The following is a 27,822-nucleotide window of genomic DNA, read 5'->3' as shown; positions in this document are numbered from 1 at the left end:
CGTAGGTGTCTCTCTCTACCCCATTCCGGCTTCCTCTCCTCTCTCAATTTCTATCTGACCTATCCAAATACGTGGGGAAAAAAATGGCCGCAGGAGCAGTGGATTCCTAGTGTAGCCCCAGAAATAACCCTGGAGGCAAAAAAAAAAAAAAAGAAAAGAAGAAGGCTCCTGTGTCCTCAGGGCAGATGCGCCCCCGGCCTGCCCACCCTCCCCAGACGCGGCTCTGCGGCCCTTTGCTTCCACTGTTGTTTTGACTCTCTACATTTTGATTAATTCCAACGTGTCTGTATTTCCCTGGCTGCCTTTGCTTTTGGCGTTACGTCCAAGAAAGCCGTGCTCAGCCCAAAGCCACGAGGCCTTTATCTGTGGCTTATTTATTTATTACTCCTTCTGGGAACTCTCGCTTTCCGCTGCCGCGTTCAGTCTAACGCCTTCAGTCCAGTCTGAGCCGTTTCCGGCTGCGGCTCTGGGGCCAGGCCCCCCGCACTCTCTCGCACGCCGTCCCGACCCCTCATGGAAAGCGCTGTCCTCACGCTAACAAGACACTGTCGGTCGGTCGGCCACTCTCGATCTCCCCCGGCCTCCCCCGGCTTTGCAGAGACACGAGGCCGGGGGCGAGCGGCAGCCACAGCGGCGTGTTTACAAACTTGCGGGGAGCCGCGACCGGCCCTCGCGTTCTACGTCATCACTTGGCGACGCGACGGGCGCCCAGAAGGCACAAACTTGCCGCCCCGCGAGGGCCGAGGCCGCGGCGTCCACCCGGCGCCGCTCCTAGTGGCTCAGGACTCAAACCTCCCCCCCCCCCGGCCCCCCGCCCCGCGTTTTCGCGCGGACAGAGACCGCGATGGACTGTCAGCAGGCGCCGGGGAGTCACGCCACCCTCGCGCTCGCCCAGGCCCGCTTCCTGAAGGGCGAGTACGCCGAGGCCGAGGCGCTGTACTCGGTTTACATCCGCCAGTGCGCCTGCGCGGCCCCGGGGGGCGCGACGCCGAGGTAACTATCGCGAGAAGTGGGGCGCCCCCGCGTCGCCGCCCTGACCCCGCGGCTCCCCGGCCGAACCCGCTTTCTCGTCCCGGCGCGTCCCCCCGGGGCTGCCCCCGGGCTCCCAGGAGGGTGCGGACGCCCGTGTCCCCTGGGCCGGGGTCGGCTTCCCCGGCGGGTTTCCTCCCCGTGTGGTTTCTGTGCGCCTCCCTCCTGGGGTCTGGTTGTTGTTGTTTCTTCGTATGAAGCTTAAGATTCTTTTATTATTATTTTTTAAATTTTATTTATAAAAAGGAAACTAAACCACAGGAGAAGAGGGGTCCAACTCCACACAGTTCCCACCACCCGATCTCCATATCCCGTCCCCTCCCCTGATAGCCTTCCCAGTCTCCATCCGTCTGGGAGCATGGACCCAGGGTCACTGTGCGATGCAGAAGGTGGAAGGTCTGGCTTCTGTAATTGCTTCCCCCCGCTGAACATGGGTGTTGGCAGGTGGATCCACACTCCCAGCCTGTCTCTCTCTTCCCTAGTGGGACGGGGCTCTGGGGAAGCGGGGCTCCAGCACACATTGGTGGGGTCCAAAGCGCAGGGACCGGCGTAAGGATCCCGGTTCGAGCCCACCGGCTCCCCACCTGCAGGGGAGTCGCTTCCCAGGCGGTGAAGCAGGTCTGCAGGTGTCTGTCTTTCTCTCCCCCTCTCTGTCTTCCCCTCCTCTCTCCATTTCTCTCTGTCCTATCCAACAACAACAACATCAATAATAACTACAACAATAAAACAACAAGGGCAACAAAAAGGAATAAATAAATAAATAAATAAATAAATAAATAAATAAATATATAAAAAAAGAAAGCAGAGCAAATTGTTGACTAATCATGAACCCAAAAGATTGCAGATGAAGATTTGGGGTCTCCGTTTTGTAAAAAGCTGGTAGGGCTCTTTTAGGTCTGTTCCCGAGGGCCCATGACTTGGTTAGTTTTTTGCCTGAGCCTGACATCTGATCTGCAGGTGGGCCCAGCATGTTGTCTGGGGAGATGGCGTCATAGTTGGGAAGAAGCTGGAGATTCTTGCCCTTGTGGATCTGTAAAACTCACCCGGAGAAATAAATTTGCTTTTCCATTCTGTAAAGCGACATGCCATAGCATGAATATAAATATATATTAACATACAGTATACTGTATACTATTATATATATGTTTTTTAGCAGACTTTTAAAAATATTTATTTATTCCCTTTTGTTGCCCTTGTTGTTTTATTGCTGTAGTTATTATTGTTGTTATTATTGATGTCATTGTTGTTGGATAGGACAGAGAGAAATGGAGAGAGGAGGGGAAGACAGAGAGGGGGAGAGAAAGACAGACACCTGCAGACCTGCTTCACTGCTTGTGAAGTGACGTCCCTGCAGGTGGGGGAGCCGGGTGCTCGAACCCAGATCCTTACGCCCATCCTTGCGCTTTGTGCCACCTGCGCTTAACCCACTGGGCTACCGCCCGATGCCCGTATATATAATTTTCAGAGCCCTGCTCAGCTCTGGCTGCTGGTGGTTGGGGGACTGAACCTGGGACTCTGGAGCCTCAGGCTTGAGAGTCTCCCCCGCTCACCACAGCTAATGGATAGAAGCGAAGTCGTTGGGGCGGGAGTGTTCTCAGACGCCTGTCCTTCCTGGGGAGATGAGAAGTGGGTGCCTTGTGTCAACAGCTGTGCTGTAAACCGGAAGAAGAACAAAAGGAACGAACAAACGACAAAAACAAAACGAAAACCACCAAAACTCTCTCTTCCCCTAAAGCAGTTAGTAAATAACATTCTGTCGTGGCTTCAGGTCCTGAGAACAGGCTCACCTCTGACTTCAGAAAGTGTCCGTCGGCACCGGGAGCTGTCACCCGCCCTTCTTGCCACCTCTCAGTGGGAGAGCTAAAGGCGTGTAGGAAACGGGGACCCTGCCCACCAGCTGAGGGAGAGAGAGGCAGAGAGCCCGGCTGCGGCTGGCGTCCAACACCGGCTGCCCTGCCGCTCCTTGAGATAGTCATGAACCCTAACACAAAGCAGCACAATGCACAGTCACACTTTGACAAGTGAAGAGTGGCCATACAAGGTTTGAGCACAGGCTCACAATGTAGTTTTCCCCGGGGGGGGGGGGGGGTAAATTGGTAAATTACAGGTACTTCAGGTTGTGGTTTTCAGGCTTGGCCAAACACACTACACAGTGATTCATGGCCTTTGTTTTAAGGGGAGCGGAGGGGCATGAGCAGAAAGGTAGCCCCCATCTGGAGAAGCTGTCTGTCATTAGGTCACGAGGTCAGGAGGGGACCTGTCATCGTCTCGACCTGGAGTGGGGGGAGCCTGGGGTCGACCCACTAAGAACCTTCATGGAAACTTCCCGGACAGCGGGCCCACTCTCCAACACTTCTTGTCTTTAAAATCAATTTAGTTTTGTTTGTTTGTTTGTTTGTTTTAGTATTTTCTTTCATTAGGATCCACCCTCCCCCCTTCAGGACTGCTGAGCTTTGGTTGGGGAATGAACCTTGGACCTCAAAGTCTCAGGCATGAACACGTCTTATTGCATAACAGTCATGTTGTCTTCCCCGAGAAATACGGGCAACAGACAGGAGCACTGCACTGTCCCACCACCAAACCCGAGCTTCTAGGCTTGTGTCTGCCAGTGCAGCCTCCCTGCTCACTTCCTCTTGAAACTGAGTTCTTACATTTTATTTTTTCTCTCCTTTAGATATATCTTTCAGAATTCAAGCTTATGTTTTAAAAGTTGGATCACTGAACCCTGTTGAAACTGTGTTTGTAATTGTTCTTTCTCCCTCCCTCCCTTCCTCCCTCCCTTCCTTTCTTTCTCTCCCTTTCTTTCTTCTTCCTTCTTCCTTTTTAAAAAATATTAACTTATTCTCTATTGTTGCCCTTGTTTTATTGTCGTAGTTATTATTGTTGTTGTTATTGATGTCATCGTTGTTGGGTAGGGCAGAGAGAAATGGAGAGAGGAGGGGGAGAGAAAGACAGACACCTGCAGACCTGCTTCACCGCCTGTGAAGCGACTCCCCTGCAGGTGGGGAGCTGGGAACTCAAGCCAGGTTCCTTATGCGGGTCCTTGCGCTTTGCGACATGTGCGTTGTCTTTCTTTCAGTTCAAGACAATAAAGCCAGAGAGAGAGAGACGAACCAAAGCACTTCCCAAGTAGCGCACTGCCTAAGTGAGGGTTATTTTGCTGGCCCCGGAAACGGTATTTAACATTTTCTTTAAATATCTAGAAGTGCAGTCTTAGCCCTAACCTAATTTCCAGGTGTTTTTTTTTTTCTTTGCTAAAGTTAGCAACAGTTAAGATCACACTTGGATTGGCTAACTTGGTTAAATTCCACTGTAGTAAATACTATCACTGTAAAAAAAAAAAATTCAGACCCCCCCCCCAAAAAAAAGTCAGTGATTAGCCTATCTCTTTAAGAGAGGAAACATTTTTCACTCGAGAAGTAAGCGTTTAGAATCTATTGTAGTAACATTCTGCAACCCTCTGCATATAGGAAATGTTTTTTTGAAGCTCAGAATCGGAATGATTGGAACTTGATTAGACCCCCCAAGGGGCACCCTTCTTAAAACTGTAGGCAGCAGTTCTGCTGGTATTAGAGCAGAGAATCCTCTGGGTTGGATGGTGGTGCCAGGAGCCCCTGGAAGTGTCCTTTACCTAACCTGAATCACAGCTCCCAGGAACAGAGATTTCTGACAGTCACTGTGCTTCCTCTCTGGGCAAATGCAGATGAAGAAGCAGTCTAGTTTGTCAGAGCCTGGTACTGTAGGATGGTATCGTATCCCTCTAAAAACTCCCAGATCGAGACTTAGGAGAAATAATTTTTAATTTTTAAAATTATCTTTCATTTACTTGTTGGATAGAGACAGCCAGAAAGTGAGAGGGATGGGGGTGATAGAAGGAGAGAAAGAGAGACAGCTGCAACACTGCTTGACCACTTACAAAGCTTTCCCCTTGCAGGTGGGAACTGGGGGCTGGAACCCAGGTCCTTGTGCATTGTAACGTGCGCCACCACCCGGCCCCAGAGAATTTTCAGTCGCACTGATCAAAGTCACAAGTGTGTCCTGAGCATTGTCCATTGCGTGGTGGGATGTAACCAGGAATGGGGTGGGTGGGAGGGAGGGAAGGCCGATGGCCTCTGGCCTGGAGCGGAAGCCATAATGCTCAGTGGATGGGGAGGCTAGGGAGCTCTGGCCCGTGGGGTGGAGATGGTCCGAGCTGCCTGGGCATCCTGTCCCTTCCAGGGAGCAGTGCTCACCTAAACTCCGCCGGCAGCCTCTAGAATGCCGGTTCTGCACAGGGTACTCTCGAGTAGACAGGATGCAGAATAACCTGGGCCCGAAAGCCAGTCAGGCCAGCTGAGAGCGCACTGGGGGAAGCCGTCCCCAGACAGCACGCGGGCATCGCTGTGTTGACTTTTCACTTAGGGTCTCTAAAGTAATAACAGTAGTCATTTTGTTATTATTAGAAGTTGTACTTTGCCACCAGGGTTATTGCTGAGGCTTGGTGCCGACACTGGGAATCCACTGCTCCTTCCTCCCACCCCCCCACCCCCTGCCTTTTCATTTTATTGTACAGGAGGGGGAGACAGAGAGGGAAAGAGAAAGATAAAACACCGATTGTGATGGTGAAGTGTGCCCCCTGCAGGTGAGGAGAGGGGGCTCGAACCCAGGGCCTTGTGCATGATGAGGTATGCTCAGCTGGGTGCACCACTGCCTGGCATCCTCTCGATTATAAGAAAAAAAAAGATTTATTTAGTTATTTTGGAATGAAAAAATGGAGAGGGAAGGGGGACAGAGGGAGAGGGGGGAAATAAGACGCCTGCAGCACTACTTGCCTGCACGTGAAGCTTCCCCCACACAGGTCCTTGCACGTGGTGCCACGTGTGCTCTACCCAGTGTGCCAGCCTGCCACCCCCCACAGCCCCCTTATTCTTTCTTCTTAGCGGGCAGAGCACGGCTCTGCCATCCACGCTGTTTTGTTTTTTCCGTTCTGCGTCCCTGTGGGCCTCAGGGCCTCAGACCTGCAAAGTGTGCACTCCACCGCTGATGGCTGATGGCACTCCCCGGCCCCAGACGTGCCTTTTATCCGTGAGAAAATGATTTCAGATCTCACCGTGCTGAGAGCACTTCAAAAGCAGACAATAAAACGGAGGTTTCAGTTCAGGTTACGTCTAGAGTAACGCTGGACTTGGGTCCGGCTGTCCCTCCCCTCAGTGGGTGTCTGACGTCTCTCCTGTGCCCTGCTGGTGTCTGCTCAGAACACAAGCTCAGTTCATGGTCGTGCTCAGGAAAGCACATTGGCAGAGAGCGGCGTCTCTGAGCTGGCTCTGAAAGTGTTTTTTCAGGTTGGCCTGTGGCTGTGACCCTTGGAAAATAGTTAACAGCATTAAATAAAAACCCACTCCCGGGGGCCGGGTGGGAGCACTGCAGGTTAAGCGCACGTGGCATGAAGCTCAAGGACCAGCCTGGGGATCCGGGCTCAAGCCCCCGGCTCCCCACCAGCAGGGGGGCCACTTCACAGGCGGTGAAGCAGGTCTGCAGGTGTCTTACCTTTCTCTCCTCCTCTCTGTCTTCCCCTCCTCTCTCCATTTCTCTCTGTCCTACCCAACGACAACAACAGCAATAATAATAACAATGATGACGATAAACAACAAGGGCAACAAAAGGGAAAAAGTTGCCTCCAGGAGCAGTGGATTCATACTGCAGCACCGAGCCCCAGCAGTTACCCTGGAAACACGCGCACACGCGCGCACGCGCGCGCACACACACACACACACACACACACACACACTACCATATACAAGGACACAAGTTTGAGCCCTCTCAGGAGCGGTGAAGCAGGTCTGCAGGTGTCTACCTTTCTCTCCCTCCCTGTGGCACCACCTCCTCTCAGTTTCTCTCTGTAACTATCGGATAAAATAGAACAAAAATCCACTACCCTGCTTATTCCTTTGCGTTTTCTTTCTGCAGCTTGGTTGTTCCACGTAAACAGGGCCTGTGTGGAGGCTGTGAAGTTTGACAGTACCCCAAAGGGAGCGGAAGCGGAGGCGAGAGGGATTCGGGAATGCGGTGTTTTTAACCTGAACTTTTTTGTTGTTGTTGAAAGCAAATGCAGCCCCGAGGACTTGGCTACTGCATATAACAACAGGGGGCAGATCAAGTACTTGAGGGTTGATTTCGACGAAGCCATGGATGACTACACATCCGCCATAGACGTCCAACCCACTTTCGAAGTCCCCTATTACAACCGAGGGCTGATACTCTACAGACTGGGTAAGACTGGCTTTTTCCTTCCGCCTTTGACTATGTCCTAGTAACTCCGAGCTTCTGAATGTCGTAAAGGGAATATCCTAGCCACCAACCACCATGTTGTAAAGTTACGTGAAACACAGCTTTCGAGCCTGCAACAAGAGAACGTCTACCTGAGTGTGGTCCACAGGACCGAGCCGAGAATTGGGACCTGGCGCCCAAGAGAGGGTGACCTCGTTACTCAGCACGGTGTATCTCCCGACTGCGGAATGAGGCCGACACACATAGCGCCTGTGTAGGCTTTCGGAGCTCAAGTCCTTGTGGGTGCAGGGGACACAACCAAAGGAGGGAATTTTAGATGCAGGGGTGAAAAGACCAGTAAGCACTCTTCCTCATTTCCAGTACTAACAAGAAAAAGAAATGGCCTATTTCTAAACTTCGCAGTGATGATGTCCAGCCAGAGATGACAGTTGTGCTGGGACGCTGGGATGATTTATTTGTACTGTTGAACCTCAGGAAACACACTGGTAGTGATTTTCGAGTCTTATCCCGTAAAGGCAGTCAAAACTGCCGTGGCATACACCTTCCCGTGCCCTAAATCACTTTAGAGAGGAAAAGTTGATAGACACGGTTGCTGTCACTGGGATAGTTTTTACATCTCCCCAGATGGGTCCCTATGTCATTAGTAGAAGAAGAAAACCCCAGGGGGCTGGGCGGGAGTGCAGTGGGATAAGCGCAGGTGGCGCAAACCGCCAAGACCAGCTTAAGGATCCCAGTTCGAGCCCCCAGCTCCCCACCTACCGGGAGATCACTTCACAAGCGGTGGAGCAGGTCTGCAGATCCCATCCTCTCTCGATTTCTCTCTGTTCTATCCAACAACAATGATACCAATGACAACAGTAATAATAACCACAACAGTGAACAAAAACCAAGGGCAACAAAAGGGAAGGAAGTGGCCTCCAGGAGCAGTGAATTCACCGAGCCCTAGCAGTGACCCTGGAGGCAAAAAAAAAAAAAAAAAAAAAAGAAGAAAACCCCGTTACTGGGGTGGTGAAGAGCTTCTCAGTATAAAAGCAAAAGCTTGTTTATCTAAAGTTTACAATGAATCATTTATATAAAGACTCAGTTGTTTTTTTTCTCTCCCATATTTGGGGCTCTGATACAGGATGTTTTGATGAGGCGTTGGAAGACTTCAAGAAGGTCTTAGACTTAAATCCCGGGTTTCAAGATGCTACCTTGAGTTTAAGACAGACTCTTCTAGACAAAGAAGAAAAACAAAGAAGAAATTACTGAAGACAATGGAAATGTAATTGAAATATCAAGTCATAATTGAAAGATTTGAAATGTAATCGAGATATCGAGCCTTGTTTCTGGTATCTTGTCTTCTATTATTGAAAGTAGGTATTGAGCTATTTGGATATATGTGTAAGATAAATGGAGGCTTTAGTGCTGAAAATTAAGGTACTTAATGCTAACTTAAAATTGAGGAACTTTTGAATAAGCATGCTTTTAAATAAGTGTAGATAAAAATAGCAGTGTGCAATTGATATATGGCCACAGTAAAATATTTGAAGAAAGGTGTGGATTTCTTCAGTGAAACCTTTTTATTGTTATTTTCATTCTCATGCTTATTCAGAAATATTGTATCTACAGAGAAGTAGAATCGTCATTTATTAAGTACATATCAGCTCTTTTCAGACTCACCTTTTGTTAACACTTTGCTACACTGCCTTTTTAAAATTTAAATATGTACCTTTTTATTATTAGTGATTTAATAATGATTAACAAGATTGTGAGATAATGGGCAGAATTCCATATAATTCCCACCACCAGAGTTCCATATCCCCTCCCCTCCATTGGAAGCTTCCCTATTCTGTATCCCTCTGGAATTATGGACCAAAATTCTTTTATTTATTATTTTTTATGATTTTATTTATTTTCCCTTTTGTTGCCCTTGTTTTTTTTTATTGTTGTTATTGATGTCGTCGTCGTTGGATAGGACAGAGAAATAGAGAGAGGAGGGGAAGACAGAGATGGGGAGAGAAAGACAGACACCTGCAGACCTGCTTCACCACCTGTGAAGCGACTCCTTTGCAGGTGGGGAGCTGGGGGCTCGAACCGGGATCCTTAAGCCGGTCCTTGTGCTTTGTGCCACCTGCGCTTAAGCTGCTGCGCTACTGCACGACTCCCATGACTGCTCTTCTGTCCGGAGCTTCCAGCAGACAGGATGGAGCTGTCGAGGACGTGGAGGCTGAAGGGAAAGAAGCCCAGGCCAGCTGCGTCTCGCCTGCATTTTGTGTGCGTTGCTGAGGGTGGGCTCCTAAGATGCAGACCGAGCGCCTTGAGAGCTCCCCGACTCGTTTATCATTGCCCTGAAGAAACTGTCCTGGGCTGAACACGACCCCGATGGGGGAGAGAAGCGAGTGTGTTTTCTTACTGTCTTTAGATGGAGGGGCAGGGTGACTTTCAGATGTGGTCACTGTCATTGCCATTCTAACACCTTTTTTTTTTTAAAAAAAAAAAAAGAAATTAGTGTTATTTTTTTGAATTTTATTAGTGATTTAATAATGGTTGGCAAGATTGTGCGATAAGAGGGGTACAGTTCTATACAATTCCCACCACCAGATTTCTGTATCCCATCCCCTCCATTGGAAGGTTCCCTATTCTTTTTTTTTAATCCCTCTGGGAGTATGGACCAAGCATCTTTATGGGGTGCAGAAGGTGGGAGGTCTGGCTTCTGTAATTGCTTCTCCACTGGACATGGACATTGGCTGATGGATCCATACTCCCAGCCTGTTTCTGTCTTTCCCTAGTGGGGCAGGGCTCTGGGGAGGTAAGATTTGGGGTCTTCATGTTGGAAGAAGCTAGGAAGTCTATTTTAGGTATATTCCAAGGGGCTCATGACTTTACTAATTTATACCCTTTCAGTCGTTTTGTTGGGGGGTTAGTGGTTTGCAGTACAGCTATAGAAACATGGGTACGATTTCTGTCTCACCAAGAGAGGCGTCTGTAGAACACTCACCCCCATCATGTGTCGGGACCCTCACACCCTCTCCATGTCCCCTCCTCTACCTTTCCCAGAGTCCTTTGCTTTGGTGCAAGACACACCACTCAGTTCAAGTCTTACTTCGTATTTCCCCTTTGTCTTTTTTTTTTTTTCTTTTCTTATTTGGATAGACAGAAATTGAGAGGGAAAGGATAAGAGTGACACCTGCAGCACTGTTTCACCACTTGTAAAACTTCCCCACTTGCAGGTCGAGGACCAGGGGTTTGAACCGCGGCGCTACCGCCCGACTCCCGCTTCTTAAGTTTTATCTGTGAGATGATCCACTATTTTCCCTTCTCTTACTGGCTTACCTCCCTTAATATGATTCCTGCAGCTTCCATCCAAGATGAGGCAAAGGAGGCGGCTTCATCATTTCTAACTGCTAAATAACATTCCGTCTCTTATACAGGCTACATCTTTCTTGTTTCAATTTTAATTTTTTACTTGTTACTTGTAGTTTGTTACAAGATTGTAAGATTACAATGTCTAGCTCCGCACCACACCCACCACCAAAGGTCCATAGCCCCACCCTCTCTCCCACCTCCCAAATACAACTACCAGAGTTTTCACAAGTCTTACAAACACTCCGCTTGCTTTTGTTAGGATTTTTTGTGTGTCCTCTGTACCCACAAGTTTATGTAAATCAGAACTCTACACTCCACATGAGTGAAACCATTCAGTAGTTGTCTTTCATCTCTTATTTCGCTCACCATAGTCACCTCCAGTCCTATCCACTTTATTCCACAGGACATGATAGCACCTTTTTGATGGCAGAATAGTATTCCACGAAATATATATTCCATCACTTCTTTCAGCAGTCAGTCATCTGATGATGGGCATCTAGGCTGCTTCCGCTCTGGCTACTGTGAATAATGCAGCTGTGAACACAGGGGTGCACGTGTCCTTCCGAATTAGTGCTTGAGCGTCCACTGGATAAGTGCCTAAGAGTGGTATCGCTGGGTCATAAGGTGATTCCATGTTTATTTGTTTAAGGACTGTCCATACAGCCTTCCAAAGGGGCCACGGCAGTTTGCGTTCCCACGAGCAGGGACTTCCTTTCTCCCCACATCCTTGTCAACACTCGGTGTTTCTGTCTGCTAACGTGTGACACTCTCCCAGTACAAGGTGGTGTCTCTTTGTCTTTCTTTGCATGTCTGTGATGATCAGCGACTTGGAGCAATTTCCCATGTCTTCTGGCCCTCTGGAGAATTTGAGGTCGCTGAGGAGGGAAAATGAAATGAAGTTTGAAAGGCAACTTGAGTGTCCTGGTGTCACTGGACGTGTCCACACTCTCCAGTATGACTCCGCTTTCCATTTGTGGGAAATATCTTTAAGAGAGTTTACAGTGTTGCAATAAGATATAGCAAAATCCTTCTTAGGAAAGAAAAAAAGTTTTTTTTTTTTTTTTTGAGCAAGGTTCTTAGATCTTGGAAGAGCATAAAGCCTTTCTACCAAGAAAACCATATTCTTTAATACGTTTTCAATAACTTTATTTTCTGCTGGCTTATATTCTCCATTCTTTCTTCTTGACTGGGACTAAATGTACTGTGAAAAGAAAAGTTGTCAAAACTTTCAATTGGTTTCTTGGATTTTAGTCAACATTTCTTCATTTTTTATCAGACAAAAAAAAATTACTGAAGTTCAGAATCAGCATGTGATTTGGAAGTCAGGCTCTTAAGTCAGAGTCAGTCTCTCTCTCTTTCTCTGTCTCTCACCTCCAGGTTTATTGCTGGGGCTCTGTGCTGGCACTGAGACTCCACTGTTCTTGGCTATTTTTCCCATTTTATTTCATAGGACACAGAGAAACTGAGAGGGGACGGGGAGATGGAAAGGGAGAGAGAAAGCTAGACTTCTGCAGACCAGCTTTGCTGCTTGTAAAACATCCCCTCTTCAGGTAGGGAGCTGGGGGGCTTGAACCCAGATCCTTGTACTTAGTTCTGTGTGTACTTAAGGGGGCGCTCCACCGTCTGACCCCAGGCTCTTATATTTCTCTTTCCTGAATTCCTGGAAATAACAGGAAAGATAATGTGATCCCCTCACTTAGTTTCTTCAGAAATGGAGGTGTTGTGTATTCCCACTGAAATGCCCAGTCCACTGATGACCTTTAAGGCGTCTATTTTTAAAAAATATATATTTATTTATTAATGAGAAAGATAGGAGGAGAGAGAGAAAGAACCAGACATCACTCCTGGTACATGTGCTGCCCGGTTTTGAACTTGGAACCTCATGCTTGAGAGTCCAGTGCCTTATCCACTGCACCACCTCCCAGACCACTCACATATGTCTTAAAGATAGTCTTTGATGCTACTGTTCATATCTGCCACATGTCAGTGGGCATCCAGTGTCTTCCTTTTTCTACTAGCAAAGTACCCAAACTGTTTTTGTTTTCTAGTTCTCCTCTCTGCAAAAACAAGGCAGGAAACTGTATTGTGTGATAATTAATACAGGGTAAGATGAGATTCACTGTTCACACGAGTTGAAAAGCTCGGAGCTGTTCATTTGTTTATCTGAAATCTGGAACTGAATGAAGCCTGTGGACCTACTTTATGGAAAGGAAACTCCAGTCCCGCTGGGGGATTAGCAGACCCAGTTTCCAGCTCAGTTTCCAGTCGCTGCCTTTTGCCCTGGCACTGGGTTGTCTGTGCTTCACCGGCCTCTGTCCCAGCACCATACACGGCGCCAGGCCCCGCTCGCCTAGTCTGTCTCTGGTCATCACAGAGTTCCATCCTGCCCCTCAAGGCAGATCAGGTCAGCACCTAACACTGATTCTATGCCAAGTCTAGTGCCCCTGACAGTTTAACTCATTTTCACCCTCCGGTTTGGGAATTTTATAAAATTCTAAGCTATCAGGGGTATCATTCCACCCCGTTCCCACCCCCAGAGCTCTGTGTCCCCACTCCCTCCATTGGAAAGTACTGCAGTACTTCTCCCAAGGTCACAGATATGGGTTGACTATTATTTCTATAACTGTCTATATTTATATATGTTTGCCCATTTTTTCCTATGACCCTGCTTTCTCTTCCTAAGTCACAGCTACACCTATTACTACCTCTGAGTTTCCTTCCTTCCTTCCTTCCTTCCTTCCTTTCTTCCTTCCTTCCTTCCTTCCTTTCTCTCTTCATCTTCTCTTTTTCCTTTTTTCTTTCTTCCTCTTTCTTTTCTTTTTTTTTTAACCTGAGCACTGCTCAGCTCTAGTTAATGGCTCTGTGGGGGATTGAACCTGGAACTTTGGAGCCTCAGGCATGAGAGCCTCTTTGCATAACCATTATGCTATCTACCCTACCCCCTCATCTTCTTCCAGGTCCAATGAAATTGGAGTTTAAAGCCTACTGGTCATCTTCTCCTAACATTTTTTTTTGTCACTGGGAGTATAGACCAAAATTCTTTTTCTTTTTTCTTTAAGATTTTATTTATTTATTAGTGAGAAAGATAGGAGGAGAGAGAAAGAACCAGACATCACTCCATGCTGCCAGGGATTGAACTCAAGACCTTATGCTTGAGAGTCCAATGCTTTATCTACTATGCCACCTCCCGAACCATTGGACCAAAATTCTTCATGGAATACAAGAGGTTTATTAAACATTTTGTCCTGCTTTGTACCTTACCACCTTTCAGCCACTCAGTTTCAGATGCAACTATGATTCCATCCTGACTAACCTGGGCAGATGACCTTACCAATGTGTCCTGGAAACTCACCTCTCCAGAGCCCTGCCCCACTCGGGAAAGAGAGAAACAGGCTGGGGGTGTGGATTCACCTGCCAGTGTCCATTTCCAGTGGAGAAGCAATAACAGAAGCCAGACCTTCAGTTTAACTCTTATATTTCAAATAGTTAATTGTTTCTCTTGTTTAACAATGAATATTTTTCCTTTTTTGGAAATGCTTCTGCTATATAAAAAGCTATCTTTTTTTCTTGGAAGCTGAGGCTTCATGTGATCTCACCGCCTTGTAGCTACTTCATTCATTTTTTTAAAAGGAAGATTTTTAAAAAAAAATTATTTACTTTATTTTTTGAGGGGAGAGAAAGAGAGAGAGAGAGAGACCAGAGCACTGCTAAGCTCTGGCTTATAGTGGTGTGGGGGATCAAACCTGGGACTTTGGAGCCTCAGGCATGAGTGTCTGTTTACATAACCATTATGCCATCTCCCTCACCCGGCTCCTTCACTCATTATGATGGGTATAGTAGGTGAATACACAGGCCACAGCAGCAGAACTTCCAGGGTTCCAGACTGCAAAAATGACCTCACTGGCCCTCCAAAAGACCTTACATGTTTTTCAAGAGTCTGTTAATTTTAACTGGAAAAGCTATGAATTCCATTTCAGCCCAAGCTACCAGAAGGCCCATTATTTATTCATTTATTTATTTAGGGCTTTTTTTTTTTCTTGAGTACTCACTACTCAGTTCTGGTTTTCATTGGTGTTGGGATGAAAGTTTTTTGGTGTTGGCATGAAAGTTTTTTGGTGTTGGCATGAAAGTTTTTTGATGTTGGCATGAAAGTTTTTTGCACGACCTCTGTGCCAGCTCCCCAGCACCCAAAATACTTTTTACAGGTGGAAAAGTCTATTGGTTGTTGGTGCCGCCTCTTTGGAAGACTATATGGAGAGTCTTTAAACAAATAAAAGCAAAACTGTCACATGACCTGGCAATACCACTATAGGCGTGTATCCAGAGGACACACAGACACTTAGATAAAGGAACACATGTAATCCATTATTCACAGTGGCCAAAGAGTGGAAGCAGCCTGAGTGCCAGCCAGTGGATGTCTGGCTACAGAAATTATGGGAGATATATTCACCATCAAAAAAAAAAAAAAAAAAAGACATTGTGTCCTTTGGGTCAAAATGGATGGAACTGGAGGTGATTCAAAAAGCATGGGGAATCTGAGCATGAACGTGCAGATAACAGAGTGAGACAGGAGCCCAGAGTGTAACCCCCCCAGCCCAGCCCACCCACCAAGTATTGGGTCTCAGTTTACAACCTCACAGCAGTGGAGGGCCAGCCTCCTTCACCCAGATGTGTTGGACTTTTCGTGGAGAGGCCTCTTCCCAGGCACAAACTCCTGGCTTACCCGCTCTGTTGTGCACAGATGTGGGGGACCAGAAGAATGTTTCGGGGCAGGAGGAGTGGAGCCCGCGGGACTGACCCAGTGCCCGGTGCTAGTGCCACAGCAAGAGCTGACCCGGGGAGTGCTTCATGATCAATCCGTTTATTGAACAGCAAAGCAGGGTGTATAAGGAGTCGCAGGAGGAAGTGACGTGTGTATACCATATATGGTAGGAAGGCAAAGGGTCTGGGGAAGGTCAGAACTTTTCCAGTAATTATTGAGCAAGAGGTTTAATCTGTTACAGGAACGAGAAAGCAAAGTTACCAGTAACCAGCAGCCAGAGTGGGGTCCTGAGAGCAGAGAGAAGATGGATCAGATATGATCAAAGGAATGGAATGGGTGGGGAAGTAGGTAGGGGACTTTCAGGCAAAACAATGATTATGGAGATTATAAGGGAGGGGGCTATTGTGAGGCAGGGAGGCACATAGGCAGGGCTTTCTTTGTTTATGTCTCATTTTTAAATGGAACACACTTGCAATTCTAGAACTGTTGCTTTGTAACTGTCCTTCCTGATTGAAAACAGATACAAAAGATGGCAGACAGCTGATGGAGGGGAAGGGCGCCCTCCATGGAAACCGGAGGCCACCAGTATGTGATTGTAAATTTTATCTTATGTGATTGTAGATTTTATCTTATCCTTGGCCACCAGTATGTGATTGTAGATTTTATCTTATGTCAGCAAAAAGAACACCCAACATTTAGACATAAGACAGTGAAGATTCTTCATGTTTCTTGTTTTATTTACTTATTTGTTATTGGGTAGAGCCAGAGACAAATTGAGAGGGGAGGAGGGAGATAGGGAGAGAGACGAGAGATGCCTGTAGCCCTGCTTCACTTGTGAAGCTTTCTCCCTGCAGGTGGGGACTGGGGGATTGAACGTGGATCCTTGCACACTGTAATGTGTGCACTTAACCAGGTGCCCCACTGCTTGGCTATATATATATATTTGTCAGTCATAGTTCAGGGTGCCAGTATGCCGGGCTAGCTTCGTGGGTGGAAGACAGAGACAACCAGAAACTCATGGCTGAGCTGAGAACGCAGTTTAATCTTTATTCACCAGTGGTCAAGCAGTCCAACAACCTAATAATAACACGATCCTGTCCTGCCTTTTTCTCCTCTGGTGGAAGAGTCAGGAACCCAGCAAATATCTAAGATAGGGGGCAGGGAGAAACAAGAAGCACGGAAAGGCAATGACTAAACCAAAATCTCCCGGAGGCAGGGGGAGTGAGACCAAACCAATGTAACAGAATGACCATGCAAATAGACCACAACATCAAGCAATGTAACAGAAGGGATCCCAGAAACAGAACTAGAAGCATACCAACAATTGCCCCTTTTCTTTTTAACTAATTGACCATAGTATGAGGAGTGTGGGGTGAACAGAAACCTATATTGTACAGGCATTTAAAAAAAAGAAACTGACACAAACATGGAGGAACAAGTAAGCAAGCAACAAGAACCAGTGTGATGCCAAGGGAAGGCCTGAGGGGGCTGTTTCTTGCCTCTATGGGCTTCTCTTATCAAACTAAAGGACATTTCTTGCCTCTGTAGGCGTTTCTTGCCTCGACGGGCGTTTTCTGCCTCTGTGAACATTACCTAGCAAGGAGGAAGGGTATGTCCTATAGAGTCCCAAGGCAGCTGGCTGCAGTCAGTCTTTGAGAAACCCAGCAGCATAAATGGAAGCTACTGTAGAGCTATGTACCAGTAAGTCTGATAGGATTGCCAGTTCAAAGTAGATGTCCATGGAAGAATTGCCAGGGGGGTGAAACATTGCATGAGGAAGGTCAGTTGCTCTTCTGTAGAGAACTTGACAGCTGCAATTCACTTACTTATGAAACAAAACTTGTAGCAGGTTAGTGTTGTATGCTTTACATTGGGTTGTTCTAGCTCTCCCCCTGCCAAGAAAATTGGTTCAGTCCTGCTAGTTTTCGCGGTCCCGTTTGTCCCCGCCCCAAGGAACCCCGAGAGGGTTCCAGAGTTCCAGAGTTCGAGAGTGCTTGGCGCTGCCATGTGAGAAGGAGGCAGGAGAGTTTTGTTTGGTGATTATTTTTGGTTAGTTTATAAATCGTTGTTCCTGAATAAAGAAATACAGCTTCCCGGCCCAGCCGTATGTCTCTGGTCATCTCTGTTACCCGCCCGTGAAGCTAGCCCGGCCAGCTAGAGCCTCCGAATTTTAACAATAAATGGCGTCCATATGGACCTGACCTGCGCATCTCTCAGATAAGTAAAGACAATTTGGCTACCTATGTACTATGGCCTTCTCTTCTGCTTGTGAAGAGATCTCCAAAGGCCTCTGCTCTTTCTTCACGAGACTGTTTTGCTGTTTCTGGAACATTTATCTCTGGACCACTCTGTGGTTTCCACTCACTCGGGCGCACTCAGAACAGCCAGCGGAGTCGGGAAGAGCCAGCGGGCAAGAGATGAGGCGCGGAGCTGCTGTTTCCACCTGGTTAAACAGCCAGCTAGCCGGCTGCGCCCAGACAACCCTGCGTACCGTGCCCGCAGCCCCGCAGCCCGCAGGAGGCCGACGCCACCACACATGAGCCCGACGCCACCACACAGGAGCCCGACGCCAACACCCAAGAGCCCGATGCCAGCACGCAGGTCAGCCCACAGGAGCTGGCTCTCCACCGCGTGGCGCAGGGCACTAGACGCGTGATCCCTCCACGCTGCTCGGCCACTGCGAGCAGGACAGCAGACATGGCAGGGCTATGGGGCAGGGCCGCGGCGGCCTATCATAGCCGCCACCCCTGGGTACCTCGGTCTGCGCCTTCTACAAGGCTGGCCCACCTGCCCTCGTGCTATGATTTCTGGACAGATCCCGAACCTCCTGGGCTCCCTGCTGAAACTGGACACCCTGGCCGAGATCTCCAGCTGCCGGTCCGGTCTGAAGGCAGACAAGCTGGAGTACGTAGAGATTTGTACAGAGATCGCAACCTGCAATTCCTAGAAGTGGAGCTGCGGGGGAGGCCACCTCCGGATGGTGACCCCCCCCCCAACAACTAAGACAGTACATATCTAAATTCGTGTTTAAAATGACATGTCTTCGTAACAAAGCTTTCTCTCCTTGTGTATTAATGACCATGTTTATGTGTGTGTTTAAAGTTTGGTAAACAGTAACTTTAAGGCTAAATTCTTACTAGACAAAGTTAAATGAAAAAGGTTTTCAACGTAATTCTCATAAAGATAAAATTAACTTACATTTAAAGTCTGAGATAAAAAATTAGTTAACAATCAATATATTTTAACTAAGTTGGTCTAAACAAAACCTACGCACACCTAAGGTGTGTCTCCATCTTAAGTGGGTAGAACAAAAGGTTAAATAGACTTGTTGATATGTAAAACTCTCCATTACCTTCTCTATTAGAAATGGTAGATTACACAATGGCTATGCTAATGATTCTCATGCCTGAGGTTTTCTTTCCTGCGCACACCTAGGGTGTGTCTCCATCTTGAATGAGTGTAACAAAAGGTTAAAAAGACGTTGTTGATATATAAAAGTCTCAAATTCCTTCTCTATTAGAAACGTTAGATTGCGCTATGGTTATGCTAATAAGTTTTGTTTCATAGTAAGTAAATTGCAGCCAGCTGCCTTTGGGACTCTAGGCCATTCCCCACCCCCATAAAAATGCCTGTCGAGGCAAGTACGCCCCCCAGAGGCAAGAAATGTTTTTTTTTTAAGCTGATAAAGTTTTGCCCACAGAGGCAAAAAAATGGCCCCCTCAGGCCTTCCCTTGGCAGTACACTGGTTCTTGTTACTTGCTTACATGTTTCTCCATGTTTGTGCCAGTTTCTTTTTTAAAAATGCCTTTATGATAGAGGTTTCTGTTCACCCCACACCCCCGATACTGTGGTCATTTAGTTAAAAAGAAAAGGGGGAATTGTTGTATGCTTTACATTGGGTTGTTCTAGCTCTCCCCCTGCCAAGAAAATTGGTTCAGTCCTGCTAGTTTTCACGGTCCTGTTTGTCCCCGCCCCAAGGAACCCCGAGAGGATTCCAGAGTTCCAGGGTTCGAGAGTGCTTGGCGCTGCCATGTGAGAAGGAGGCAGGAGAGTTTTATTTGGTGATTATTTTGGGTTAGTTTATAAATCGTTCCTGAATAAAGAAATACAGCTTCCCGGCCCAGCCGTATGTCTCTGGTCATCTCTGTTACCCGCCCGTGAAGCTAGCCCGGCCAGCTAGAGCCTCCAAATTTTAACAACAGGTTAGAAGTTTACCACAATTGATAACTTGATGATTATGATTGGTTTATCTTTATAAATTTGGAAGGTCTTTCTCATTTCATGTTAAGACTCTTTAACCAATTTAAGCACAATAAAATGTAAGGCAAAGAACCATTGTTAGAGCCTCAGGCATGAGAATCATTAGCATAACCATTGTCCAATCTATTTTACGCCTGGGCTTGTTCTACCTCTAAATGAGAAGGTATTTGAGAGCTTTACATATCAATAACGTCTTATTTAACCTTTTGTTACACCCGTATAAGATGGAGACACACCCTAGGTGTGCGCAGGTTTTTTAGACCAAGTTAGTTAAAATATATTGATTTTTAACTAATTTTTACCTCAGACTTTAAATGTAAGTTAATTTTACCTTTATGAGAATTATGTTGAAAACCTTTTTCATTTAACTTTGCCTGGTAAGAATGTAGCCTTAAAGTTACATTTTTAACTTTAAAGTTAATGTTTACCAAACTTCAAACACACACATAAATATGGTCTTCAATACAGAAGGAGAAAAACTTTTGTTACAAAGACATGTCATTTTAAACACGAATTTAGATCTGTACTGTCTTAATTTTTTGAGGTGTGCGTTGTCTGGTGCCTTCAGAGCCAAGCTGGGGATCTCGGCCAGGGGGCCCAGTCCCGGCAGGGAGCCCGTGGTCTCCGGGTGGTCCGGGATCTGCCCAGACTTCATAGGAGGGCGGGATGGCCGGCTGTGCAGAAGGCATGGGCCAAGGCACCCCGGGGTGGGGCCAGGATGGGCTGCAACTCTGCCCACCATGCCCGCCGTCCTGCTCCCAGCTCCCGAGGCTGTGGCAAGTCACCCCGGAATCACTTACCTCTTGCTTAGATCTGGACTGAGGGCCAAAGAGGTACCCCCATCATGTTCCTGTCCTGGGGAACCCCCCCCCCCCATAAGCAGGAGATAAGATGGGAACTCAAAGTAAAATCTGATGCTGGACTGAATAACAGACCAGGGTTCCTGCTCGGGTGTGAGCCAGAATCTTCTGGAGGACATGTCAGGCATGGGAGTTCAGTCCAGGTCGGGGGTGTAAGCACGCTTGCGCGTGGGGTGGGGGTGGGGCAGAAGGCAGAGGGTGGCGGAGGCAACATGGAACCTTCTCTTTATTGTCCTGAATCAAGAATTTGAGTTTTGAAGGTTTCTTTCTTGGGGGGGGGGGCGGTGAGGGGTGGGGAGGAGGGTCTCAAATCAGAGACCAGACGGGTGCCCTGTCACTGTGCACAGGGGATCATTTCCAGTCATGGTGTGGGGCCAGGCTTGGCTCAGAGTCCTGCCTCCAGCAGCTTCATATGGGCTGTTCTCTCTGGAAGGCGGCCTGGCTACGGAGCCAGTAAGGCCACACTAGCTAGTTGGTCCCCTCTCTCAGCTTGTCCATCTTTGCTCCGGGCCAATGGAGGTGGCAAGCCCTCCTGGCTTCCAATCTCAGCCAGAGGGGTTGCAGACACAACTAATGTGCAGCCTCATGGGGCTTCCTGCTCGTAAAACTCTAGTGACCCAGCGACACCCATCACCACCCACGCCGGCACCCCTGGGCTGAGGCAGCGCGATGTCCTTACCCTGAGTGCCATACCCCTTAGGCCGGCTGCCAGCTCACTCGTTTCTGGACATTATTCCTTCTGAATGACTTGAGTGGGCATGTAATTTTAATCAGAGTCATGTGACGCTTGAGGTAGAAAGAACTCGAGACATTATAGATGCTCGTTTCATTTTTTCCTTAAAAGACTTTATTGTCTAGAGCGGTTTCAGGTCTGAAATAATATGGAGAGATTCAACGTAGACATCAGCCCCACCCACACTTGCCTGGCTTCCATCATTAGCACCCCCAGTCTTAATGCAAATTCACTGCTAGCTGAAACATCACATAACTAGCACAGACCTGGATGAACACGGCATATGAACAGGTCCATATGCCTGCTTATCCTAACATCCCTTCCGTCATTAGCAAAACCACTCTTTTTTTTTTATTTTTTACAAATCAAGGGAGAACCTATAGTCACACGAATTATAATCACCCCACATGCACAGTTTGCACCAGAGCTCACAACTGGTGTTGAATTCTGTAGGTTTGGAGGGCTGTGTGACCAATAGCCCTCCCCCCTCGCCCCCATACACCTTTGTAGGGCAACATTCCTCCTGCTTCCTTCCCTGCGGTCCCCAGTGAGGTTCCCACAACTGCCTGTGTCCTGGGACATCATCCCTGCTTCAGAAGGGGTGACTCGTGCTTATCCTCAGATCATGTCTCTCTGTTGGGTTTCTGGGCCTTTATCACAGGGATAGAACCCTGAGGCTCCTAGTCTGAGGAAGGTCTTAGGATAATAATCAGATTGTGGGGGCTGCAATATTCTTGATTTTAGGTTCACGACTAGTCAACAATTTGCTCTACAGGTTCCAGATGCTACCATGATGCCAACTTGACTTCCCTGGGCAGACAACCCCACCAAGATGTCCTGGAACCCCACCTCCCGAGAGCCCTGCCCCACTAGGGAAAGAGAGAGGCAGGCTGGGAGTATGGATCCACCTGCCAATGCCCATGTTCAGCGGGGAAGCAATTACAGAAGCCAGACCTTCCACCTTCTGCATCCCACAATGACCTTGGGTCCATACTCCCAGAGGGATAAAGAATAGGAAAGCTATCAGGGGAGGGGATTGGATGTGGAGTTCTGGTGGCAGGAATTGTGTGGAATTGTATCCCTCTTATCCAATATTCTTGTCAGTATTTCCATTTTATAAATAAAAATAAAAAAATACAATATAACGAGATACAGCGAACCAGACAGACCAAATCATAGCTGAGCTGCAGCTTATGGTGATGCTAAGGATTGAACCTGAGACCTCAGAGTCTCGGTCATGACAATCTTTTGCAGAGCCAGTATGCTATCGCTCAGCCCCCACAATCTGATTCTTATCCTAGGACCTTCCTCAGACTAGGAGCCTCAGGGTTCTATCCCTGTGATAAATTGTGCAAAGGCCCAGAAACCCAACAGAGAGACATGATCTGAGGATAAGCACGACAGTCACCCCTCTGACAGGATGTCCCAGGACACAGGCAGTTGTGGGAACCTCACTGGGGACTTCAGGGAAGGAAGCAGGAGGGATGTTGGGATAAGCAGGCATATGGACGCCATGCTGTGTTCATCCATGTCTGTGCTAGTTACCTGATGTTTCAGCTAGCAGCGACTTTGCGTTAAGACCGGGGGTGCTGAGGAAGACCACGTGTACCAGACCTGGGCTCAGAGAACCTCGCAGTAGGACAAGTGAGTGTCTGTCATCTTTTGTGTGTTCTCACTGAAGCCTGTGAGACCCTTTTCAAGATTGAATTTTTTCTTTTTCCCAAAAGGATTGAGTTCTGACTTAAATTTATCCTTAAGACAGGCTGGAGTCAGTGTCCATAGAGATTCTTTTCATTATACCTCATCTCTCTTTGGGGGAGAACTGGAGAGTCAGTTGGGCCCCTGGTCCCCACCTGCAGGGGTCTCTCTGTCTCCCCCTCTCTATGTCTCTCTTCTCTCTTGATTTCTGACGGTCTACATTCAATAAATAAATAAATAACAGTTGTTTTAAAAAATGATTCTCATGGGAGTCGGGCAGTAGCACACTGGGTTAAGCGCACAAGGCACAAAGCGCAAGGACCGGCATAAGGATCTGGGTTCGAGCCCCCGGCTCCCCACTTGCAAGCGGGTCACTTCACAAGTGGTGAAGCAAATCTGCAGGTGTCTGTCTTTCTCTCCCCCTCTCTGTCTTCCTCTCCTCTCTCCATTTCTCTCTGTCCTATCCAACAACGACAACAACAATAACAAAATAAATAAACGAATACATGTGATTCTCTCCCTATATATATAAATATAAAATCAGTTGTTTTCTAGGGTTTGCCAGGACTTACTTGGTTTTGAGATCACAAGCCCAGCAGCCCAAGAAATCCTTGGTCCAGTACTCCCTGTTCCCTCCCCAAGAGGTTGGGGGTTCTCCACATGGGGCTACTCTGCCTCCCACCTACCTGCCCCCACAGGGCCTGAAGTCAGGGATGCTCAGCTCAGCTGTAGGTGCCTGGTTCAGGGCTCCCCGGTGGTGGGAGAGGTGATGGGATGGAGGCCCCAGGCCCAGGTGGACTCCTGACTGGTCAGCTCCCATCTCAAGCCACCCTACTCCGGAGACCTGGTCCTCAACCGAGAGGGCTGTTAGTTTGGGCTCAAGCAGGACCAGACAGAGGCCCACAACCTCGAAGACACGGGACTCAGCCAGGGGGCACGCCAGTCCCTGCTGCTCCCACTTTAGGACAAATCTAGTGTAAGGATCAAATATCTACCATGAGCTCAAGACAGAAAGGGGCTTTAAGGATACACATCTCATGGAATCCAGGTACGAGCGTCACCAGGAGACTGGGAGGAGGGCATGTGGGAGCAGGCCTCTGGGCTGCCAGCCCTCCTGGCTTGCCAGTTGGTCTCCTTGGCATCGAGTGGCCCAGTGAACAGCACCGAGGCTGAACCCACTGGCGTCACAGACAGGTGGATTTAGAGTCGCCTTGGGGAGGATTGGGCTGAAGATGTAATTCAGAGAATGAGACGTTTCTTCAACAACAGAACCTTAGCACTGGGCCAACTTGTCTACCCACTCCTGCACCGCCATGCTGGAGGGAGGGTGAGATCTGCTGAAATCCCTCCACCCTCCAGCCCACCCCCGTTAAGATCTCCAGGAAGGAGGGAACCAGAGATGGTGTGGAGACACAGGGTAGGCTCCTCCCTGCAGAGCAAAAGCAGAGAAGTGATTCAGCTTAACTCTTAATTTTTTTTAAAATTAACTTTATTTCTTTATTGGATAGAGACAGCCAGACATTGAGAGGAAGGAAGAGATAGAGAGGGAGAGAGACAGATACCTTCAGATCTGCTTCACCAGTTGTGAAGCTTTTGCAGGTGGGGACAGGGGGCTTGAACCTGGGTCCTTGTGTGCTGTCACATGTGCGCTCAACCTGGTGCGCCAACCCCCAGCCCCGCAGCGTAACTGTTTACCCCACTGATCAGAGAAGGTGAGACAGAGAGAGGTCAGGGGTGCAGAGGTGCTGGGGGCCGGTGGCCGGCGTTTCCTTCACACAGGTGAAGAGAGGGAGCAATTTCCTTCACACAGGTGAAGAGAGGGAGCAGCCTTTCTTCTCTTCTCTCTCAGGGGTCCAGCTGCAGGGGCTCTGGTCACCATCCACCAAACCCCCAGCTTGCCGACTTCTTCCAGCAAGGTTCTAGACTGTGCTGTTTCCTTGCTGAGGCATTTCTTGCTGCCTCCAGAGGCGGTGTCCTTGCGTTGTTGTTGTTATTATTTTTTTCTCTGTATACTTACATTAATCAGTTTATGTCCACACTTGGGTCTTTTGCTTATTTTTAAGTTGCCAACAGGATTATGCCCGGGGCTTGGTGCCTGTATGGTATATCCACCACTCCTGGAGGCCATTTTCTCCCCCTCTTTCCCCCTCTGTGATGGGACAAAGAGAAATTTGGAAGGGGTGAGAAACAGAGAAGGAGAGAGACAGAGAGACATCTAAAGCACTTTCTTCAGAGGTAGTGAAGCTTCCCCTTTGCAGGTGAGGGGCAGGGGCTCGAACCCACGTCTTTGTGTGTGCTTAGCCAGGTGTCCCACCACCTGGCCGCCGGGCCCTTTTGCTCAATTTAACTTCAACTTTGAGTCAGCGATGCTATCTAAGTTAAATAAAAACATCAAGTTATACTGATCTACCGTTAGTTTATAATTCTAGACAGTTCTCAGGATTACAGCTTAAACCATTATACATTTCTTTGACACTCTTGGTGCTTCTAATGAACTGGATGCTGGAAGGGTCTCAGCATCTTGAAGACTTTACAACCCAGCACGCGGTGGGGTGGGGGGAGGGACTTCTGTGTCTGGGGCTTTCCATCAGCCAGGCCAGGAGCCACAGCCCCAGAATGGTGTTCAGAGCTTATCGTGATGCTCAGCCAGGTTCACAAGACAGACCAGCTGTTTTTACAATGAGAAACATTGTCCCTCTGAGGTGGATACACGGGCCAGGAAGGAGTGGGTGGGCTGAGGGAGTGCCCGGCCCGTGACAGCATGTTCTGGAAAGGAGGCAACTCTGGAATCGTACCCCAGGGAGACGTTTTTACCACCCTGCTTAGAGAGGGCCGGGGGCCCTGCCAGGAAGGGCCCCTTCACAGTCGGCTATAGCTAAGCATTGAATCATGTGCAGAGAAGAAAAGGTTGTGTGTCCTGGAAGCTTCTGGAATGGAGTCAAATACTGACCTGGGTGGGTGAGATGAGAAATTCACCAATAACACTTTATTATTTTTTTAAATTAAAATTTTATTAGTGATTTAATATTGATTTACAGAATTGTGAGATAATAGGTTTATAATTCCATACAATTCCCACCACCAGAGTTCTGTGTCCTCCCCTCCCTTGGCAACTGCAGTAGTTCCCCTAACGTCACTGACATGGCTGATTGTGTAATGATCCATCTATAGCCTTGTGTGTATATGTATTTCCCCATTTTTTCCCAGTGCCCCTGTCTTCACTTCCTTTCTAAGTCACCCTTACACCTTTTACTACTTCCAGGTGTCTTTCCTTTATTTTTACTTTTTAAAAAAATATTTATTTACTTATATATTGGATAGAGAGAAATCTTGAGGGGAGGGATAGGTAGAGCGGAAGAGAGACAGAGAGACACCTGCAGCACTGCTTCACCATTCACGAAGCTTCCTTCCTGCAAGTGGGGACAGTGCTTTGAACCTGGGTCCTTGTGCATGATAATATGTGCACCCAACCAGGCATGCCACCATCCAGCCCCTTTTTTCCTCTTCTCTCTTAGATAAGAGAAGTAGTGCCTGGCTTCCTCCCAGAAGACACTCTTAGAAAAGTAGACAATAGGGAGTCAGGATTAAGCATACATGGCACAAAGCGCAAGGCCCCGGCTCCCCACCTGCAGGGGAGTCACTTCACAGGCGGTGAAGCAGGTCTGCAGGTGTCTGTCTTTCTCTCCCCCTCTCTGTCTTCCCCTCCTCTCTCCATTTCTCTCTGTCCTATCCAACAACGATGACATGAGTAACAACTACAACAATGTAACAATAAGGGCAACAAAAAGGAATAAATAAATATTAAAAAAATAAAAACAAGAAAAGGAGACAATAACATTCCAAAAGTAATATTGTGGAGGGCATGACTGTGCTCCCAACAGACTAGCGGACTGAGGGAGTGGCGATCGACTGAGCCCTGAGGAAATGACGTCTTCCATGAGAAGACTCCAGGCAGCTGCAACGGCCTTTGTCCCTTCATCTGTTCCTCACCTCCAGGAAACCAGACTACACGGGTGAAGTCGTTCTCCTCAGTTCACAAAACAAATCCTGAGGCAGCCAGCTTGGAAGGCCTTTGCTGTCTGGGAGAACTCCCCCCCCCCCACACACACACCCGGGCCCCTTGCTGAGGCCATTAAAACAGAATAGACTGGAGGGAGGGGCTGCCCTGTGCTTGTTCAGTGCATCTGATACATCTGATGTGTGATGCCCTTCAGGGAATGCCGTACAGCTCACCTCGAACAGAGCCAGCTCGGTGGCCACCACCGTGACGAAAATACACAGCCATCCAGGACCATGGCCAGGGCCTTTGGGTGCTGCTCTCTACAGAGGAAGGAGGCGGAGTCTTAAAACCCAATCCTGAAGTTGGCCTCTTGGCCAGTGGGCCCAGGAGCCTCAGAGTCACTACTCACTGGCGGGTAGTTGGGGCCTCTCTCCTGGCCTGAGTTCAAGGTGGGCATGAGGTGGGGAGACACTGGGCAGGAAGACTGAGGTGGCTGGACTTGGGCTGACTCTCTCCCAGGACATCCTTTCTCTAGCAGAAGAACCAGACTTATTAAACATCTCGTAAAATGCCTGGGAATTAGCAAAGCCAGACGGAACACAGGCTCCGGGGGTGAGAGCCAGCCTGCCGTGGCCAGAAAGCCTTTAGAACTTCCCCAGATTTGCAGGACAAGACCTCAAGAAAAGATGCCTTCGACTGTATGGAGTATCCTTAAACAAATTACAATGGAAGAATTATGACCCAGCAATACCATTCTCGGGCATTTACCCAGTGGACACTCAAGCATTCATTCAAAGGGACACAGGCACCCCTGTGTTCATAGCTGCATTATTCACAGTAGCCAAAGGGTGGAAGCAGCCTAGAT

At 48.1% G+C, this 27,822-nt stretch overlaps 1 protein-coding gene across 1 annotated transcript; it reads left to right on the top strand.

Annotated features, from left to right (window-relative positions):
- Positions 1-613: 613 nt before the first annotated feature.
- TTC32 (tetratricopeptide repeat domain 32) lies at positions 614-8,835 on the top strand. The gene is made up of 3 exons (XM_060186595.1): positions 614-993; positions 7,121-7,278; positions 8,420-8,835. Exons 1-3 carry the CDS (start codon positions 845-847, stop codon positions 8,545-8,547), a joined length of 435 nt encoding a protein of 144 aa, XP_060042578.1. The 5' UTR covers positions 614-844; the 3' UTR covers positions 8,548-8,835.
- The last annotated feature ends 18,987 nt before the right edge of the window (positions 8,836-27,822 follow it).

The sequence above is a fragment of the Erinaceus europaeus genome, chromosome 3 (assembly GCF_950295315.1).
Source record: "Erinaceus europaeus chromosome 3, mEriEur2.1, whole genome shotgun sequence".
Taxonomy (NCBI): Eukaryota; Metazoa; Chordata; class Mammalia; order Eulipotyphla; family Erinaceidae; genus Erinaceus; species Erinaceus europaeus.
This window is presented reverse-complemented; position numbering and strand designations above follow the sequence as displayed.